The 21,333-nt window shown below is 33.7% G+C and overlaps 1 protein-coding gene across 1 annotated transcript in view; it reads left to right on the forward strand.

The window, feature by feature from the left end:
* INTS6 (integrator complex subunit 6) overlaps positions 1–21,333 on the forward strand; it is a 90,678-nt gene that overhangs the window by 55,517 nt on the left and 13,828 nt on the right. The window contains exons 5-12 of the mRNA XM_035297624.3: positions 2,744–2,927; positions 8,559–8,684; positions 10,091–10,245; positions 14,056–14,208; positions 14,335–14,467; positions 15,734–15,828; positions 18,268–18,378; positions 19,377–19,592. Coding sequence (XP_035153515.2) covers positions 2,744–2,927; positions 8,559–8,684; positions 10,091–10,245; positions 14,056–14,208; positions 14,335–14,467; positions 15,734–15,828; positions 18,268–18,378; positions 19,377–19,592 — 1,173 coding nt within the window. The remainder of the gene's footprint in view (positions 1–2,743; positions 2,928–8,558; positions 8,685–10,090; positions 10,246–14,055; positions 14,209–14,334; positions 14,468–15,733; positions 15,829–18,267; positions 18,379–19,376; positions 19,593–21,333) is intronic.

Consider the following 21,333-nt stretch of genomic DNA (forward strand, 5'->3'; position numbering starts at 1 on the left):
TTTTTTTCCTTCAGATTTTAATCTTTTTCCTGTTTGTATTTGCCTGCCATTGGCCCTTATTTTACTAATTCATTCCAACTATAGTGGATTTCACCCCCCCCTTCTCTTTTATTTTGAGACGTTAGTGGTGACTTGAGGAGGGAGAAATGAGAAGCAGTAGAAAAAGAAGTAAAAATTTGCCTAAAGTTTATAAAATTGATATAGCTATGTGTGAAATGCTTAGAATATGCTGTGACCCTTGCTGTTTTTTTTTTAATATATTTGAAATTCATTCTAGATTTAGCATTGTACAGCCAAAGGCCATTTATTTCATTTTATATTGTCTGTGTTGCAGGTGCTCATCATTACATGATTAGGGGTGTGTGTGTGTGTCTGTGTGTGTGTGTTCCACACAGTGCCTATTATCCCCCAGATTCTCAAGACAGTTCCATGTATCCATTATTCTGCAAATCAGCTGGATTAGCAGTTAAAACTTCAGGCAGTACCACTGATGGTTTGACATTTCTGTGATATTAGAGAGAAAATGACCAAGTACTTGGTTGCTGTGTTTCCCAAATACAAAGGTGGTTGGTCTGGGGTAAAAGGAGATGAAGTAAATAGTGTTTGCTTATCTTTTGTCAGGGTGTGGTAATAGCAGTAAGGGCCTGGAGTTCCTGAGCTGTTTACAACTGTCACAGAGCCTCTGAGGCTGGGAAACCTTCCATGAGAATATCCTGGCCCAGATTTCTTCAGCATTCCTTCTCTGTTGCTTCTGCCTTCTGCCTTCTGCCTTACGTGCCAGAGAAAGAGCTCATGACTCCTGTCCAAAGTCACAAAATCTTGGCTGATCTTGATGAAGGAGTCTTGCAGCATATTCTCATGGCATGAATCTTTTGAAGAGAGTTGCCAGTATAACATAGCTTCATTAGGAAAACTCTTCTAGAATAGAATTGGATTCTTTTTTTAATGGTTTGATGTAAGTCAATGAAGAAACTTGAGCCTATTTTAGTGTAGAATGACTTCAGCCCCCATCAAGTTTGGAAATCTTCTCTGTGTGAGATGTACAAAGGCTGTACACAATACAGTTAGGTCTTGCTTTGTGAATAAATAAGTATAAACAATGACAATTAGGCAGTGATCATTTTAAAGCATGTTCTGTATAAAAATATACTCCAGTAGTTGTAGGGAAAAAGCCCTAAAGTGATTCCGGACTTTATTTTTTAAAAATTTGTAAGTGGTAAGGATTTTTTGCTTTCTTAAGTACCATATACTTAAATACCATTATCATACTTAAAATATTATTAACAGTTACAGTGATATAATTTCAGAATTTCCTGATTGTCTCAAAAATCTTTGCTTTTTTCTCTTTTATAACAGTTGCGACTCCTCAAATTCCCCTCCCTTTGCTTTTTCATGCCACCGATTTTTTGGAGAAACCAGGTCATTTGTCCTGTACAATGTCCCACATTCTGGATTTGACTGATTGCTCCCTTGTGTTGGTATTTAACTTGATCCTATATCCCCACTATTCCCTGCTAACTGGTAGTTAGAACTAAAGGCTTGATTCAATTCAGGTTCAATCTTTTTCTTTTTCTCTTTTTTTGTGTGTAAGAATCCTTTATAGTTGATGTTGTGAACTTCTTACTGCATCATGTCATGAGAAACATAGTGTCTGGTCATCCTCATTGAGTGATACTGAGATGAATATGTGGATTCTGTTTGTACACTGTTACTCTGTTGTTATAAAAGGCCCGTTATAGTCATTTAAAGCTTCTTAAGATGCTTAAGAATCTCAGAAAAGATTCTAACTTAGCAGCTCTAGGGGAAGAAACATCTATTATTGATAAAACATGCAGCACACACAAAAACCGCCAAACTTCTCTACATTTACTTAGATGTGGTAAGAATCACTACATGTAAAATGTAATTAGAGTGACAAAATTTACTCTTCTACAAACGCTTTGAGAACTTTTCTTGTATAAAATGAACCATATTTAAAATTATAAAGTGCTGTAAAGATGTTTGAGACTGCTGTAGTATAATTTAAAAAAAAAAGCGATGACTTTGGACACAGGAGGCCAAATCATTTTTTTGAGGTCCATTTCTTTTACATTTAGAAAATAATAATAAGGCCAGGTATGGTGGCTCTTGCCTGTAATCCCAGTACTTTGGGAGGCTAAGGCGGGTAGATGACCTGAGGTCAGGAGTTTGAGACCAGCCTGGCCAACATGGCAAAACCCTATCTCTACTAAAAATACAAAAACTAGCTGGGCATGGTGGTACGTGCTCATAATTGCAGCTACTTGGGAGGCTGAGGCATGAGAAGTGTTTGAACTGGGAGGCGGAGGTTGCTATGAGCTGAGATCATGCCACTGCACTCCAGCCTGGGTGACAGACTGAGACTCCATCTCAGAAAAAGAAAAAAGAAAATAATAATAACACATCTATCACAGGGTTGTTTTAATGATTAAATGAAGTGATTTATTTGGAAGCATTTCAGCACCCAATAATTAATTGAGTCTAAATCTGAAATTCATTCCAACAATACAGATTTTTTTCAGTCTGTATTTTCAAAGTAAGTTTTAAGAAAATTAAAGTAACAGTAGCTATGTCTGAATAAACTTTCATATTTGAGCTTGCTTTTCAAGTGATAGGAGAGTTGATGCAGTTTTAACATAAGTGTAAAAACATAAGTTTAAAGTAGGCTTTTTGAAAAAAATAGTTTGTGGAATTCTTATTACTGTTTTTCTTCCCCCACTTTCAGCTCCATTTACCTCTTAATTCTCCTTTGCCTGGAAGTGAATTGACCAAGGAACCTTTTCGTTGGGATCAGAGACTCTTTGCATTAGTGTTGCGGTTGCCTGGCACCATGTCAGTAGAATCAGAACAGTTGACAGGTGTGCCTTTAGATGACTCTGCAATCACACCAATGTGTGAAGTGACAGGCGGTAAGTTTTTTGCTGGCAGTAATTCAGTAACTTTAAAGCAGATTTTATCTGAATGTTTTAAAATGTACATTTCAAAAAGTTCATGTTTGTTTTGATTTAACAAGTTAATATTAGGAGTTAATAGGCATATGTAGTTTTAAGCCATATTTATTGATAGTGGTCTATGATCTTCATTTGAATAGAATGTGGTTACTATTGGATTTGACAAGGAATGCTAATTTTTTTTTACTTGTATAGAAAATACTAGTTTTTGATGTTGTTAAACCATATTTTCTAATCTACAAAGATTGTCAATGCTTTAGGAATACCATAGCATTATTTTTTGCAAAAAATGTTTTGAGAATCATCTCTGTATATTTCATCGGATATGCTTAAGTGCAGTTTTTCCCAGCGGCAAGTAGATTGATAGGTTAAAGGAAACAGGAAGTGAGGTCTTATCCAGTTTCTCTTTCATTTATACATCAGATTAGATAGGTACTACACTAAGTGAACATCAAGGGAAATCTTAAAATAGAATATGTAGTCAACTCAGAACTTATTTAATGTAGAATTGGCTAACAGGTGGATTACTTTTATATAGGTATGTATTGCGTGCTTACTGTGTACCAAGTATTGTTCCATGCTTTTGGCTTTCAGTACTCAATAAGACAGATGTGGCATTTTTGCTTTTATGGAGCATTTCAGTTCTTACCTGAGAATTTTATTAAAATGTGCAAGTCTAGCATTCCACTATTTTGCTTATGATAAGGGCCTGTTATATAGTCTTCAGACACAGTTGGTGCTCTAATGAGATTCATCATAGCCAGCTATATAAGAGAAAATATAAGTTCTAATTCATATTTTAGGTGCATTTTCTTCTAAAATTCTATGAGTTTTGGAAATCTGCACAATTCACAGACAAAAAGGGATTAACTTTACACAGGTGTGTGAAATAGATAAGTTAGAAAACTGTTATTCACGTCATTAAATGCTTTCATTTTACAGAAATGCTTTGTGTGAACTTCTGTAATGCCTTCACAATTTAATTAAAAAAGGGTAAAAAAGGGATGTATGTAATTTTTGTAGGGACAACCTGTCATCTAAATTTGAAAATTAACTAGTAACAATTCTCTTTATATAGATAATATTTTTCAGTGACAGTTTTTTTCTGTGGGAGGTTGCACATTTATATTCATGAAATTTTAGTTTCCAGCTTTGAACTGGCCCTGTTGTTTAAAATTCTGATTTTTTTTTTTTAACTCTGGGGATTTTACTTAACAGATTCTGAAAGGCTTGCAGGCTGTAACATTTTTACATTGGAAATTCCTTGCTATGAATTACTTAGTTTGAACTTAGAATTATGATGATTTGGAACTTAGATGTTCTATAACTTTCATCTCTAGGATCAGGAGTATTCAGAGTTTGAAGTGAAGTGAGTGGTATAATCAAAGAGTCTAAAAAGAACCTTGAGACATCATGTAGCAGTTAATATCCTTGCCAATAACATACTTAAAAAGACAGGCCAGGTGCGGTGGCTCATGCCTGTAATCCCAACACTTTGGGAGGCTGAGGTGGTCAGATCACGAGGCCAGGAGTTCGAGACCAGCCTGGCCTGATCAACATGGTTAAACCCTGTCTCTACTAAAAAAAAAAAAAAAAATACAAAAATTAGCTGGGTATGGTAGTGCATGCTTGTAATCCCAGCTACTTGGGAGGCTGAGGCAGGAGAATCGATTTAACCAGAGAGTCAGAGGTTGCAGTGAACGAGATGGTGCCATTGCACTCCAGCCTGAGACAGAGCAAGACTGTCTCAAAAAAAAAAAACAAAAAAAAAACAATATACTAAAGTTACTTTGTTTATTCTTTGAAAGGAACATCTCCAGAGGTGAAGTTCCAAAGTCATCCTTGGTAATACCTTTCAATGATACAGAAATCTTAGTCAAGAAATGAGGAAGACTTCCCTAAATATACATTCTAAATCCTTACTGATGTGGTAGTTTATTTGCCCCTTTTCATGCTCTTACTAGCAGTAAGGGTAAGCTGCTCAAATGTCACTCACCTTTTCGTATTTCTGAATGTGTGTTCTTCATTTAAGAAATGTTCACGACAGAAAATTTTGGGAAACACTAGAAAAGTAGAAAGAACAAAAAAGATAATACCACTGATATTGAAAAGTAGAAAGAACAAAAAAGATAATACCTACTGTGCATTTTTAAAACTTAGTGTTAACAATAATTGTTTATGTGTGTATTTGTGAACATTTTTCCCATTATAGAATAATTCATATTCACTAAGGAAATATTGAAATAAATTCACCTATATTGCCAAAATAATAATATATTTTTTTCTATGTATTTTTTAATTGCATAATTATAGTCATTGTAAGCATCTACTGTATGCCAAATAACTGTTCTAGGTGTTGGGAGTACAGCAGGAACAACAGCAAGAACAATAGAAAGTTTGCATCTTTGTACTGAGTGATAGGTAATCATATAAAATAAATAAAAGATCTTTTATAGTAGTACTACCTACTGCTATTGTAGTAAACAGTAGAGTGCTACCTACTATGAAGACAAAACAGAGTAAGGGAATAGAGACTAACTTGAGGCAGAGAAAGAATATTGTACCTAAGTTTTCTTCTGAGGAGGTAATGTTTGAGCAGAGACCTGAATAATGGAGGTAATTAACACAAATATCTAGGCAGAGGAAATGACAAGGGAAGGGACATGCTCTTTATTTGGAAGCAACAGGAAGGCTGGCATGGCTGGAGCTTGCATAGGGAGGAATAGAGTAATAGCTAAGTTTAGAGAGGTAGACAGGGGCCAAATATTGAATGGCTCTTTAGGCTACAATAAATATTTTTTTATTTTCCAAGTACGATAGGAAGCCTTTTGAAGGCTTTTTATAGGAGGTGACCTCTGATTTCTATTTGTGAAATATCACTTCAGCTGTTAGATGAGAATTTAGAGTGGCAAGAATAAAAGCAGGAAGACTAGTAAGAGATAGTAGTAGTACTTTGTTCTAGAATGCTAGCTTTGGAGGTGGTGAGAGGTGGCCTAATACAAAAGAGAACCAGGGATGAGGACAAGAAGGGAAGAAGCAATCAAGGATGGTTCCCGATGATTCAGTTGGTCTGAACCACTAAAGATGAATGGCTGTGCCAAGGACTGAGATGGTACACTGGGGAGACGTTTGGGGGAGGTTCAAGGATGATAGCAGATTTTAAAATGTGTAATAGACATGTTGTTGAATATATCAAGAATTTAAAAAGTATTTCATAAAAATTAGATATTTCTAGATTAAATACATTTAATTTTCATAGCCTCTATAAGGACTATTGACCAACTTAGAAATGTTCATTTCCCTATTCTCTATTTGACTAAGATGCTAATACTGCCTTTAGACTCACTGTATTTTGTTTGACTTTTTTTGTGGACTCTACATAACCCAAAGTTAGACAGCTTCTTAACTTGAAGGTGTGTGCTAATAGACTTTTTTCACAAGTATAATTAGTGATCCTAGAAACTTTATGTGTTAGCACAAAGTGTTGTATATTTCAAGGGGTAAGTTTTGACATAGACAACAAATACACATAAGGAACATTACATAGGACATAGGCTCACTTTGTAAAGAAAGCAAAATTTGCCATTGCTCTTTACTTTTAAAATAATAGATTTTTATTTGCCAAATCACTCGTTTTATTCTTTTTCTCTAATTTTTGTAAAATATACTGATTAGTAATTTTATTTCATATGAAGATTGTAATTGATTTGTCTGTATTCTTCTAATTGATGACACAACTTAAGAGAGCAGAGATAATTGTCATAGTTTACGTACTATAAAATTTTTGCTTTTTAATGACCTCTAGAAATATGCTTAAATTTCATGAAATAAGATACTCAACTTTTATATAAACTTCTAATATTTTGCATGTAAAGATGGTCAGCCTTTTTATGGATTGCTTTTTGTGTATACTTAAATTGACTTAGAAAAAAATTTACATTTACCAATTCTTTCAAATAAGCATCAACTTCATATAGATGTTCTATTTTAAGTACCCATTTCAAATTAACAGAGGATTTCCAGGGGACAAATGATATCCAGAATAGTTTCTGATACCCTGTAAGAGTTTGAATTATAGCTGTACCACTATACTAACTTGAAAAAGTTAGCCTCTCTGTGCCTTAGTTTTCTCATTTGTAAAATGGGGAAAATAACCCATGCAATTGTTGCTGCAGTTAAAGAAATCAATATCATAAAATGATCGAAAGAGTACCAGGCACATAGATACTCAGTAATTGGTATATATTGTTTAGGTTATAATCATCATTATTTTATACAGTTAACATGTTTGTTATATGATACTTGTTTTTGTAAGTAAAGCTGACTTTGAAGATTTGAATCACCATTATCCATAATGTTCTCTTTTCTGAATAGCCGTTAACAAATTACTTTAGGTGGTTGTTATGAGTAATTTGATGTGTCAAATGTAATAATGTAGCTTGTATTCTGAAATAATTGGTTGAATGTGTAGAAGAGTAGGGCTTCATATTGAGCTTACTACAAATAACATTGCAAAATATTTGGCCAAAGATTGAGGTTTAGCTATCAGGGTTTTTAGTGTTGGTCTGGATCAGAACTGTATGATAGAACTCTGATTCAAGTTTCATCTATAATTAAAAATTTCATAGTAGCCCCTTTAAAAATTAAAAATTGATGAAATTCTAATAATATATTTTATTTAAATCAATATATCCAAAATACTTCAATGTGAAATTATTTTAAAATTACTGAGATGTTTTATATTTTTCATGCGAAGTCAACAAAATCCTGTGTATATTTTACACTTATTATACATTTCAATTCAGACTAGCCATATTTCAGGTTCTCAATAGCTATATATGTCTAGTATCTAAAGTGTTGTATAGCAAAGGTCTAGATATTTTTGGTGAACATTTCTTTTTAAAAGATCTTTTCGCTGGTAACTTTTTAAGAAAATCACTAGTATTTAATGCTTCTGAACCAAAAATATTATAGGTTAAAACATACAAAAGGGGAATTCACATAAGACAGGTAATTCCCAAGAATGTAAGCCAAGTGAAATTCAGAAAAGCACATGCTACCATCTATATATTAAAATGCAAATATTTAAAATACTTAAAAACTGCCAGTGAACTAGTTAAAATAGTTATTATATCTACTGTATACATAATAAATCTTAGTGAAATGCTTTTGTTAAGCGGGAATAAGATTTTGGGGAAATAGTTATTAGATGTGTGTTTGTATGTGTGTTAAAGATAAATTATATTGCATAACAGTTTGAGATAGGGTGTTTTTTATGTATATGTTCTAAAATATGTAAAATATGTGCCTCGTTTTCATTGTGTTTTATTCAGACCAAGAATTTTATGTTCCAAATATTTACAGTTAGAAGAAAAATTAAATACTCTGACAAAATGGGATTGTTAGTTGATTGGAAATAATGATTTTTGTTCATTCTTTCATAAGATAATTAAATTAGTCAACTTTTACCATTGAACTTTCGTTAATTAGTACTGTCAGAAACTCCGCAGTTGTTTTTTTCTTGCTTAAAGATAGGAATACTTGCAACTAACTAGTTTACTGTATTTTTCTTCTTCTTCAATCTCTCAGGCCGTTCATATTCTGTGTGTTCTCCAAGAATGCTTAATCAGTGTCTGGAGTCCTTGGTGCAGAAAGTACAAAGTGGGGTGGTAATAAACTTCGAAAAAGCAGGACCAGATCCTTCCCCTGTAGAAGGTATTGTTGCACTTTTCTTTTAGACATTCAAAACTTGCTTTATTGTTTATTCAACTAGAAGTGAAACTTAATGTGATTTGGCCTTAAGATTGGCAAGGCCAAATTATTAAGACAGAATGGCTATTGGTAAAGAGGGAAGATTAAATAGGAAAATCAAGGTAAACTAATTGTGGTCTAGTAGCATGACCTTTTTGTATTAATGATTGTTTATTACCTGAAATTTTAATGAGTCAAAAGCCTTTTGAAGGGTTTGTAGATAAGCAACTTTATAATTTCTTTGTAGTATTATACAATTGCCTCTCAACATATATATGCTTCTCCTATGTCCTTTAATTCCCAAAATGTTCAACCCTAGATGTTTAACTCCTTAGCTTCTTTTGTACCAGGGATCAAACTGATTGAAACTAAATGGTTTATATGAGTCAAAATGAGGAACCAGGCTTTGCCAGTAAGCTTGATTCTTCTAACTCTAGCTAAGTCCCACCTGACTTTTTCTTGGCTTCTGTAATGATAAACTATTTCCAATAGCCAGTGGATGTAAGGAATTATAGTAGAACCAATGAATGGCTTATAACTGAGACCCTCTGCATTGTATGTTAGCTATTTCAAGATTTAGAAAGTCATTTAATGATAATTGACATAGGTGGCCCACTAAGTGGGAACCAGGGAGAAGAGAAAGATCATAGAGATGAAAGAATGGGGGCACTGAGAGGTTACTATAGGGAGGGAATAGATGATAGCAATAAGTTGTGTCATGTCTGCTTTAACAAAACCAAACTTAAAAAAAATTAAATTGTTATGATGTATTTTTAAATTATTTTAATGCTTTGTTTAGAGTTAGGTACTAGTAAATGTTAACTGAATTGTTGAAGATAGTTGCTGGTTGCTAGTTATTTTAAATTAAAGGTAGATGCTTCGGTCTGATCTAGCTTTGCTTTTTTTTCGGGGGGGGGGCTTTAGTTAAAATGATTTCTAAGAAATACTCAATTTGCAATACTTATTGTAGTATTTATTGTGTGCCTGGCACTGTTCTTGACATTTGGGATATGATGATAAAGGTGGTAAATTGGGTGCTTGCTCTTATCATCTGACGAAGAAAATGTGTCATTCATCAAACAGATGTTCACCATAGAGTGTGTTTTATGAGTTCCAATTGGTCAAGCAAAGCATGCTGTGGACCTCCTTTGAACTGGAGAACTCATAGTTGGAATTTGCACTTATTGTCTAATGAATTACAATCCAGTCTAGATATTAAGCATAGTCTTCTGCCATTTAAGAAAAATAGGAAAATCTAGAAAAGAACAAATATTAAGACTTTTTAAGTTATAATGGATATAATTTAACTTTTTATGCTTTTCTCTCCTTTTATGTTACATGCTTTCTTTGTCTGAATTTCTTTGCTATAGATGGGCAGCCAGATGTATCAAGGCCTTTTGGATCTCAGCCTTGGCATAGCTGTCACAAACTCATATATGTCAGACCAAATCCTAAAACTGGGGTTCCTATAGGTCATTGGCCTGTTCCAGAGTCTTTTTGGCCGGATCAAAATTCACCAACACTAGTAAGTACCAGAGAGACTGTAACTATGTAATAGTGACCATTCAGCTGCCTTTCCTGTTAGTTTTAAGTTCTGTTGTCAAAGGTGTGATTTAATTTATGGGGATTAGACAGATGTTCAAAGTGCTATGATACTCTATTACTTGCTTTAATGTACTGTATTGCTTATTATGAAGTAATAAAAAAAAGGCATCTCTTTCCTTTAGAATCTAATACTATGCTCATGTTTTTTATTCTTGGCTTCGGGGCAGAAAATTTCCTCTTTGGACTCTAAACAAGGATTTGTTTCTGGGACACAATTTAGGATTTAAACAAAGGTTTAGAAAATAATTTTGATAGTTTGCCTGCAATCTTTTAGGACTTAGTCTTAAATTCATATTAACTTGTATGGTTTTAGTTATATAGAGTGTTACAGATTGAAGGTTTAAGCTAGAACAGATTTTCTGATTTTGTTTACCTGAATTATTTTTAGGAACAGTGAGGTTTGCTGAGAAGTTATGGTGAATTACCAGTATTCATTATGTAATTCTTAATAGGGTACATTTATACAAATACATATCCATTTAGTCTTTAGTGTACTCTTTTTTCCAGATTTTTTTCCCCAAGTATCTGTGAGGGCATTAAGGGATATTTTGTGGGAGAGCATGATAGTGGTTCTCCTTGATTTTACCCATAGAAAATAAGAATTATATTTCAGAGATCATTAAGCGGTCTTTAATAATATTTCATGCAGTGAACCCTTTTTGAAACCTTTTGTACTTCAAACCTGTATCAGCTCTTCAGGATAATTTTTATTTTGAGTCTATAAAGTGATATAGACTTTATTCATTAGGGATTTAACAAAGTAGTACATGAAATTAAGGTTTTCTAAATTTCACTGAAGTATCTTCTTTATACCTTTTCCTTTTTTCTGATAGAACTGTCGAAGTTTTTAGTCTGGCTTTATAGGGAAACTTTCCATTTATTTGGTCATTTTACTTTCTCTTCTGGAGCTCTTTCAACTCTTACAGAACAGATAGCATTATTTATGCGAAATATTGTCATGTTATTTATTTTGTCGTATTTATTTAACATATACAGGAGAACAAATAGTACCCGAGTCATGATGGAAAGACATCCAAAACCAGTATTACAACCCTTGTCTATTAATGCTGCTCTAGCAGTCTATCACAAATTCTTATAAGCCATAGAGGTTAGGTAGGACCTCAATTGGAGGAGAAAATAGTTTGAGAAAAAAATATGAAAGTAAAAAAGAACAAGGTATGTTTAGAGGAGTAACAAGTAGTCGAGTATGGGTAGATCATAACATGTACATAGGATACTGAGAGTACTGTTAATCAAATTGCTTATGACTTTAAATGCAAGGTTAAGGAATATTAGCTTTTTAACAGTGGAGTTCAAATAACAATTAAAGATGTTTTTAACAGACATCTTTAGAAAAATTGATTTGGTGATGGTTATATGCAGTAAAATTAGAAGGGGGAGATGAGTTGAAAGGCAAGTAGGTTACTTAGCAGGCCCTTGGTTCATGTAAGAGATTTTAAGTGGTTGAATTATGATGATGGAAGAGAGAATAATAAGAAACAAATAATATTGGAAAGATCTGCCAAACTTTAGTAACTGAAGGATATTAGGGAAAGTGAAATTTTTATAAATTATAATGTTAAAGAAATATTGCTACTGAAGTTAAGAGTAATTTACGAGAGACATGAATTTGAATCATTGCTCTACTAGTTATTAACAGTGCCTTTGGGTATCTTTTGTAAGCTTCGGTTTCCCGTCTGTTAAATGGAGATAATAACTCCATCTCATAGGTTTGTTCTGGGGATTAAACAAAATCATATATGCAAAATTTTCTTTGCCAAGTTTTAGAGGATCTTTCCTTCCACTTTCTCTCTTGGATCTCAGTATTTTTATTCACAGAATAAGTACGTTTCATGGACTGATTCAGTAAGCTGTGTGTCAGGTACAGCTAGGCACAGGAGCACAAGATGAGTAAAACAAAGTGTTTACCTTCTTGAACATTACCCATCTATGGGCAGGTCAGACACGTACACAAAATAGAGTACACTGTGCCAACTGTAATGGAGGAGTGGAGCAGAGCCAGAGGAGGTAGGACCTGATAGCCTGGTGTGTTTTTGGAGTACAGAGTGGGAAGGAATATGAGGGAAGAAGTCTCTTAGAGGTTGTTACGTGCCAACTCATTCTTCCAAACTTTGTTTGCAATATGCATGGGAGAAAATATGTATGTGGCATGGCTGGAACATGGAGTCTGTATGGCATGGTAGTGGGAAGGCAGTTAGGGACCAGATCATTGAGGATCTTTATATGTGATACTAAGAGTCTAGACCCTATTTTTAGGTGATTGGCTATTACTTTCATTGAACAGTTATAGACAGAGAAATTATATGATTTTATTTGTATTTCACAACCATAAGATTGCTCAGAGGAGGGCTGATTAGTTAAGAGACTAAAGAAAGCAAAAAGCAATTGTACTAGTCTAATCCGAGAACTGATAAAGGCCCAAATTAAAGTGGTGAGAAATAGAAGATATATTTCTAGAGAGATGAGAGTGTAGTATTGACAGAAGGCAGCAACTAATACTGACTACCTACCATGTTTATGTGTTCTGGTAAGTGCCTTAGAATTTGTGTTATCAGTTTATCCAGGTCTTTGTGACAGTTAAATATGGGAGATGAGGGGAAGATATCAAGAATAACGACTAGGTTTTTAACAGGTTTTGTAGCTTGGGGGAGAAAGAAGAAATTGTACATATTGTGTCTGAGGGACCTGTGGAAGATTCAGGTTATGTCCAGTAGGTAGTTAGATACAGCAGAGAAATGAGACCCTTCTGACCCCATCACAGTAGATTTGTGAACCACCAGGGTATAAACAGTAACTGAGGCCAATAGAGTCCTTTATAGCTATGAAATTTAAAATTATTTCCTCATACCTCATTTTGTTCATAATTGGTGAGATTTTTAGGAAGAGTGCTATTAAGAGGCAGATAGGGGAGTAACATGCCATTTTAAAAAAAGTATTTTTTTTTTTATACCTCTAGTACAGGGGTTTCTAAATTAAGACTATATCCTACAGAGTTTACCAAAATAATTGCTGGAATAGCGAAGGAAACATTAGAAGTTCCATTTATGGTATTTTTCCTCCTATTTTAATACTGTTTTGGTATATATTTTGTTATGCACACCTACATTTATAATTTATATAATTAGAAATAAATATATATCTAATATAGTATATTCAAGAACTGATAAAGATCTATGATTAGTTTGGAAGTCATTACACTCTATAAGTAATTACTACAAATGAAGACTTATTAGAGTTTCTGTATACATTAATGAATACTGACTTAATTACTAAATTTAGCGTAAGACCTAAAAATATTTTCATTTTCTTACAAAATTAGCCAAGCATGGTGGCATGCGCCTGTAATCCCCAGCTGCTTGGGAGTCTGAGACAGGAGAGTCCCTTGAACCTGGGTGGCAGAGGTTGTGGTGAGCCGAGATGGCACCATTGCACTTCAGCCTGGGCAACAAGAGCAAAACTCTGTCTCAAAAAAAAAAAAAAGTTTTTCCATTTTCTATAGATTTTCAAGTATTTGTCTTTATCTTGTAAATATTACCTAACTTCAGCATTACATTTTCAAATATTTTATTTCAGCTTAATGTTGCTTTTAGCAGTAAATCAAACTCTTACTAGCAAAACGGAGGAGCTGAATAAATTTTGATAACGAGCATTATTTAGTTTTGTTTCTGGAATTTCATGTAAATAGTAATTACAAGACTTTCCCCTTTAGCCACCTCGTACATCTCATCCTGTAGTGAAGTTTTCCTGTACAGACTGTGAACCAATGGTTATTGATAAACTACCTTTTGACAAGTATGAGTTGGAACCTTCACCACTGACTCAGTTTATCCTGGAAAGGAAATCTCCTCAAACATGTTGGCAGGTGAGCTGAACAACTTAGTGACCCCAAAATTTAAATGAGGTGTTTCTTAAAAAGCTGAATTGAATCAGTGGTTTATATAACATTCTTTAAAAGTTATTAAAGTTTTAACTCCTCCTTTTTTAACAGGTGTACGTGAGCAATAGTGCAAAATATAGTGAACTTGGTCATCCTTTTGGTTACTTGAAAGCCAGTACAGCACTGAACTGTGTCAACTTATTTGTGATGCCTTATAATTATCCAGTCCTTCTTCCCCTCTTAGGTAAGTCATTCTTGTCACATTCTCCATGGCTTAGCATTTAAAAGTCCTCCTATTCCCTGATTTAAAAAAATTAGGTAAAAGAAAAAAAATAAAAAATTAAAAAAAAAAGGCCTCCTAAAGAAGATTTCTTTGTTGTTTTTCTTATCTTCTGAAAATCAATGAAAATGTTTTGAATATTCTAAAATATTGAACATCTTTAAGAAAATACAGCAACATTTTTGTGTTTGTAGTAAATTAAAAGATGATATTGAAACACCTTTTAATCTGTAAATTAATAAAGGTATTACTTTTTTTTTTTTTTTTTGAGACAGAGTCTCACTCTGTAGCCCAGACTAGAGTGCAGGGGTGTATTCTTGGCTCACTGTAATCTCTGCCTCCCAGGTTTAAGCAATTCTCCTGCCTCAGCCTCCTGAGTAGCTGGGACTACAGGCATGCGCCACCACACCCAGCTAATTTTTGTATTTTTAGTAGAGATGGGGTTTCACCATGTTGACCAGGCTGAGCTTGAACTCCTGACCTTAGGTGATCTGCCCACCTTGGCCTCCCAAAGTGCTGTGATTACAGGCATGGGCCACCATGCCCAGCCAAAGGTATTACATTTTAAAATTTTTAATTAAATATTCTGACTTTTCTGCAAGTTAGATTTCTAACATAGTTAGAATTGGTAATGTAGGCTTTCTGTGAAATGAGACATTTTGTAGAAGCATACTGTAGTTAACAAGATCTGAGTGCATTTTCTAAGAATTTGTCTATACTTTAATTTTCATGTGGCAAGTATTTTTTTAAATAAAGAAATCTGTTTCAAAATAATATGATAAAATCCTAAAGTTCGTTTCTAGGTACCATCTATCTATCATGTTTGAGGAGTGCTGTTGGAGAAGACTTTTCCTCCATGAAATCACATTAGATTTAAAAGTTATAGTCAAAATATTAGTAGGTATTAAAATATAGAAAACATTGCATGCTTTGTTTCTGTTTTCAGATCTGCTTTGCGTCTAGGTCTAGGGAGGGCATATATTTTCTTGCGTATTTTTTGATTCTACATTAATTACTACATGAACTTTTAGACTGTAATTGGCATCTTTTCATTTTATAGAAGATTACAAAATCATAAATCTTACTGCCGTTAATGTTGTTAAAAACTTACATCTGAGGTTACTCTGTCAAAAACAACAAAGCAGACTTTAAAAAACAAACGTCTTTGACTTGACTTCTCTGTGTGAAAATAATGAGTCGTGATAGTTTGTTCACATTATACATTTCTAGATGACTTGTTTAAAGTGCATAAAGCAAAACCAACATTGAAGTGGAGACAGTCATTTGAAAGTTATTTGAAGACAATGCCTCCCTACTATCTCGGGGTAAGAATATTATTTAAAATAACTTGCTGGCCGGGTGCAGTGGCTCACGCCTGTAATCCCAGCACTTTGGGAGGCCGAGGTGGGTGGATCATGAGGTCAGGAGTTTGAGACAAGCCTGGCCAACATGGTGAAACCCCTTCTCTACTAAAAATAACAAAAATTAGCCGGGCGTGGTGGCGGGCGCCTGTAATCCCAGCTACTCGGGAGGCTGAGGCAGGAGAATTGCTTGAAACCAAAAGGCGGAGGTTGCAGTGAGCTGAGATCATGCCACTTTACTCCAGCCTGGGCAACAAGAGTGAAACTCTGTCTCAAAAAAAAAAAAAAAAAAAAAAAAAACTGTTAATTATATTATTGTTATGGTTTATTATGGGTATTATAAACTTTTCTTTATTGCCTTTATAGGTTAAATGACATGAAAATTGAGTATATAAATGGCCACTATAGATTAAGGGTAAAGAGAGATTTCAGTGATTTGCAGAGTAGTGATGATGATCATGATCACAAGGACATTTATATATTGCTTATGAAGGCCAGGTACTCTCCTAAGCAACGTCATTAATTTATATAGTTACCCTGTGAAGTGTAGAAATGATTATTGGTCCTGTTACACAGATGAGGAAACTAAGACATTAAAAATTAAATAATTTGCACAAGTCTACATAGCATATGTGAGGGGACGAGAGGACTGAAATTCAGTCTGCCTTTGATTTAGGCTTTTAACCTTGAGTGTTGTACTACCTTTTTAAATGACAGTTTTTTGGTTATAGTTATCTCTCAGTATCTGTGAGGGATTGGCTCCAGGATCTTCTATGGATACCAAAAGTAAGAGATGCTCAAGTCCCTCCTGTAAAATGGCATAGTATTTGCATGTAACCTACACATACTCTCTTGTATACTTTAAACCATTTCTTGATTACTTATATATATATACTTGTATATTGTAGTGTTTAAGGAATAATGTCAAAGATAAAAGAGTCTGTATATGTTCAATACAGATGCAGCAATCCTTTTTTTCCCCTAACATTTTCGGTCTGTGGTTGGTTGAATTCACATAATACAGAATCCACAGATACGGAGGACTGACTGTATTTTTTTAAGCGTGCACAATAGTTTTTGTTGTATTATTTCCCAAATCTCTAGAAACACCTTGTAAAGTGGATAAATGTATATTGTCATAGAACCATATGCTTTAGAGAAGTTGATTACTTCAGAACTAGTGTATCATAGTAGGTAAAACCAATAACATGCATTTTATTAAATACACGATTTAGTTTGTGAAAAGTAACTTTTTAACAAAAGTACCTTAATTAAAATCACTTATGTATTACTTTTTTTGATGTGGGAATATTACAGCATTTCTAAATCATCCCTAATATAATTAGGAGATTAATTTCTTCAGTTTTGAAAATCATGACATTTTATAGTTCTAAGAGATAAGTTGTGTTGAATGTCTGGCACATAGTTCCTGCCATGTACAAGGGCAAAAAAATAACAAATACTTTGAATAGGAACTGTTACATATGTTGACTCATTTATGTTTCATAGCAACCCTGAGGATTTAGCCAAGCCAGATAGGTGTTAAATATCAGGGCTGGGATTTCAGTTTGATATGAGTGCTTATATACTTTCTAATATATCAATGATTATCATCCTTTTTCTGGCTCTATCCCATCACAAATGCTAGACACTCTTGCTAGTGACATTTCTAATCACACAAAGTAGTTCTCAGTCTCTCCTTACAATTGAAAGGTTTTTGTTTTTGTTTTTACCATACCACATCTGTAATAAACATTAGATTGTTTTTTCCTCCTGCTTACGTTTCCTTCAGAGCTTGTTTTCTTCAGTTCAGCGTATGATAATAATAGTAATGATTAATATTGTGTACCCGATGGTTTTATAAAGTGCTTTATGTGTATTAACTCATTTAATCCCATGACAACCCTGTAAGGGTGAGAACTATTATTATCCCCATTTTTCAAATGAGAAACTAAGCCACAGAGAGCTTCTTACATAACCTGATCTAGAATCATATAACTAGTGAGTGGTTGAGCAGCTAATTTCCCAAAGTAAAAATCTTGAGTTTTTCTTGAGTACTTTTTGCTTACTACCCACATTTTATCAGAGCTACCTCTGTAATGTGTCTTCTCCATTTCTTCCAAACTTAGTATCTCTCAGTGGTACTCCTTATATCTCCCAGGAAGTCCAACATTTTATCATTTTTGCCTTGGGAGTTATTATGGCCTCTAATCCTTTTTAACTACTTCAAATGGCCTTTCATCCCACTGCCAAACGTTTTACTGAACACAAATATGATTGTGTTACTTCCTTACTGAGGAGAAGGGGAAAGAATTTTTTGGAAAAAATTTTAAGGCAGACTATACATGGGATCATAGTTTTTAATAAGCTTTATTTTGAGTGATGTTTTCTTTTTTTCTATAGCCCTTGAAGAAAGCTGTTAGGATGATGGGAGCACCTAACCTAATAGCAGACAGTATGGAATATGGACTTAGTTACAGTGTCATTTCATACCTCAAAAAACTGAGCCAACAGGTAATATTTTGAATGCTTTTGGCTAAGATAGTTAAACAGGTTAAAAGCTAGTTCTTGATAGTTCTAATGGAATTCTGTTATATTAATATATTACATTTTAGAGCCACATATTAACATAATTCTGTCTCATGTCCATGGTGTGCTATGTTTTGAAATGTTAATTTTAAAATTGTATAATAATTCCTAATTTATAAAAGTGGCTTCATGAGTGTGGTCCTAGACTTCTAAATGTGAACATTTTTATCTTTTGAGAAATTTAGATTAGAAAGTCATTATTCCTTAAAAAAGAAAAAACAGCTTCTCTTGCTTTATGTTTTGAAACCTGCCAATTTTTCTTTTAGCTTGGGAGTTTCTTTGAAATGTTCATAGAAAACACTGAATTTTGTCTTTCTGGCCATAAACGACATTAATAAATACTATAGTAGTCAAGCAGTATATAGTTTAACTGACTGCCAAAATACTAATGTCCTATGAAATGCATTATTTTTTCCATACTTTTGACATCTCTTCATTAACTACAAATCAAAATGCAGTTTGGGAGGAGTAAAAACATTGCTCCTTGCTTTCCAGGGAAGAACTGCATAATTACTTGCCGTATGGATGTGCTAATAAAAATGTCTTATGTAATGATATTTTTAAAAATAATAACCTGAATTGGGAATACACATTTTCATTTAGTGTGCATTTACATTTTATGGTTTAAGTATAGTGGGTGTTAATAAATAAAATAATAAATTGAAATTGTGTTTCTACGACCCCAAAAGTTTAGAGTTGTAATGATTTAAAATCATATGATGTTGTTGTTTAAACTATATTTAATTTACCCAATGCTTGACATAACTATGCTACTTGAGTTAACTCCTTATGTACTTAAAAAATATATATATATATTTACATTAAAAATATATATATATTTAATTTATAGAAGATCATAACCATTAGATCTGGTTTATTAATTTAGATTTCATCAAGATAATTCTTATTTATTTTTACTTTAGGCCAAAATAGAATCTGATCGAGTCATTGGATCTGTAGGTAAAAAAGTAGTACAGGAAACTGGAATAAAAGTCCGGAGCCGATCACATGGTTTATCAATGGCATATAGGAAAGATTTTCAGCAACTCCTCCAGGGAATTTCAGAGGATGTCCCTCACAGACTGCTAGACCTTAATATGAAGGAATACACTGGGTTCCAAGTTGCTTTGCTGAATAAGGTAATAGTCATATGAACTCAGTACTACTTTATTTATGTTCTGTTATGTTACTGGATAAATCACATTTTCTGCTAACTCTGACATTCAGTTTATCCAGAGTTTAATAAGTACTTCTGTACTCCTGCAGAATAATGATCATTATACTGTCACTGCTAGAATTAAAACACATAGTGTACATGGTGTGTGAATGAATGGATAGATTGATGAAGAGTAAACTAACTTGTTTATTTTATAAAGGAGAAAACAGAGGCTTAGAAATTGCTTAAAGTTACAATAGTGGATGGTAGAATTCACAATAGCTTTGTACTTAAACTGATGACCCTATTAGGCCCACAGCATGATCCAAAAATGCTATGTAAGTACTCATTGTTACAGATATCTTTATCCCAGCAGCCCTTTTGTAGAAATAGGCAAGCTGATTCTGAAATTTATATGGAAATTAAAGGTCCTAGAATAGCTAAAACAACTTTAGAAGAATAAAGTTGGAAGACTTACATCATCTGATTTTAAAACTTACTGTAACACTTACTACAGTGATCCATCAGTGTGGTGCTGTCATAAGGATAAACATATAGATTAGTAGAACAAAATTGAGTCTAGATGTAGGCCTTCACACATATAGTTAATGAATTCTTAACAAAGATGCTAAAACAAGTTAGTGGATGTCTTTTAAACAAATGGAGCAATTGGATATCCATATGCAAAATAATGAATTTGACCATTACCTCAAATTATTTGAAGTGGTCATGGTCTTATATGTAAGAAATGAAAACGATAAACCTCTAGAAAAAAACATAGGAAAAATCATGATATTGAGTTAGCAAAGATTTTTTTTTTTTTCTTAAATTAGAGACGGAGTCTCGCTCTGTCACCCAAGCTGGAGTGCAGCAGCGCGATCTCTGCTCACTGCAACCTCTGCCTCCTGGATTCAAGTGATTCTCCTGCCTCAGCCTCATGAGTAGCTAGGACTACAGGTGCATGCCACCACACCCAGCTAATTTTTTTTTTTTGTATTTTTAGTAGAGCTGGGGTTTCACTGTGTTAGCCAGGATGGTGTCAATCTCCTGATCTCATGATCTGCCCGCCTCGGCCTCCCAAAGTGCTGGGATTACAGGCGTGAGCCACTGTGCCCAGTGAGGTAGCAAAGATTTCTAAAAGCACATACCAAAAATGTTGATAAATTGAATTTCATTAAAATAAAACATTTTTTCTCTTCCAAAAAAACTTTAAAAATGAAGAGGGCAAGCTACAGGTTGGGAGAAAAAGCACATATCAAATAAAGGACTTGTATTAAATACATAAAGAACTCATATAACTCAATAATAAAAAGACAAACATGGGCAAAATATTTGAACAGACATTTCACCAAAGAAAATACACAAATACAAATAAGAACATGAAGAAACACTCAGCCTTATCAGCCATTAGGGAAATCCAAATTAAAACCATAATGAGATACTACTTCATAACTGTTAGAATGACTAAAATTTAGAAGACAAAAAGTACAGGTAATGATGAGAATGTGAAGCAACTCTCATAACATTACTGATAGTATATAGTTGGTATTTTCTTAAGAAGGTAAATATAAATTTGCTGTACAATTAGTCATTCTACTTGTAGGCTTAGTATGCCAATTCATAGCAGCATTACTCATAATGGCCAAAAAACTTGAAACAGTCCAAGTGTCTATCAACTGGTGAATAAAGAAGATGTGGTATGTCCATATAATGGACTACTACTC

Source organism: Callithrix jacchus, chromosome 1 (genome assembly GCF_049354715.1).
Source record: "Callithrix jacchus isolate 240 chromosome 1, calJac240_pri, whole genome shotgun sequence".
NCBI classification, from domain to species: Eukaryota; Metazoa; Chordata; class Mammalia; order Primates; family Cebidae; genus Callithrix; species Callithrix jacchus.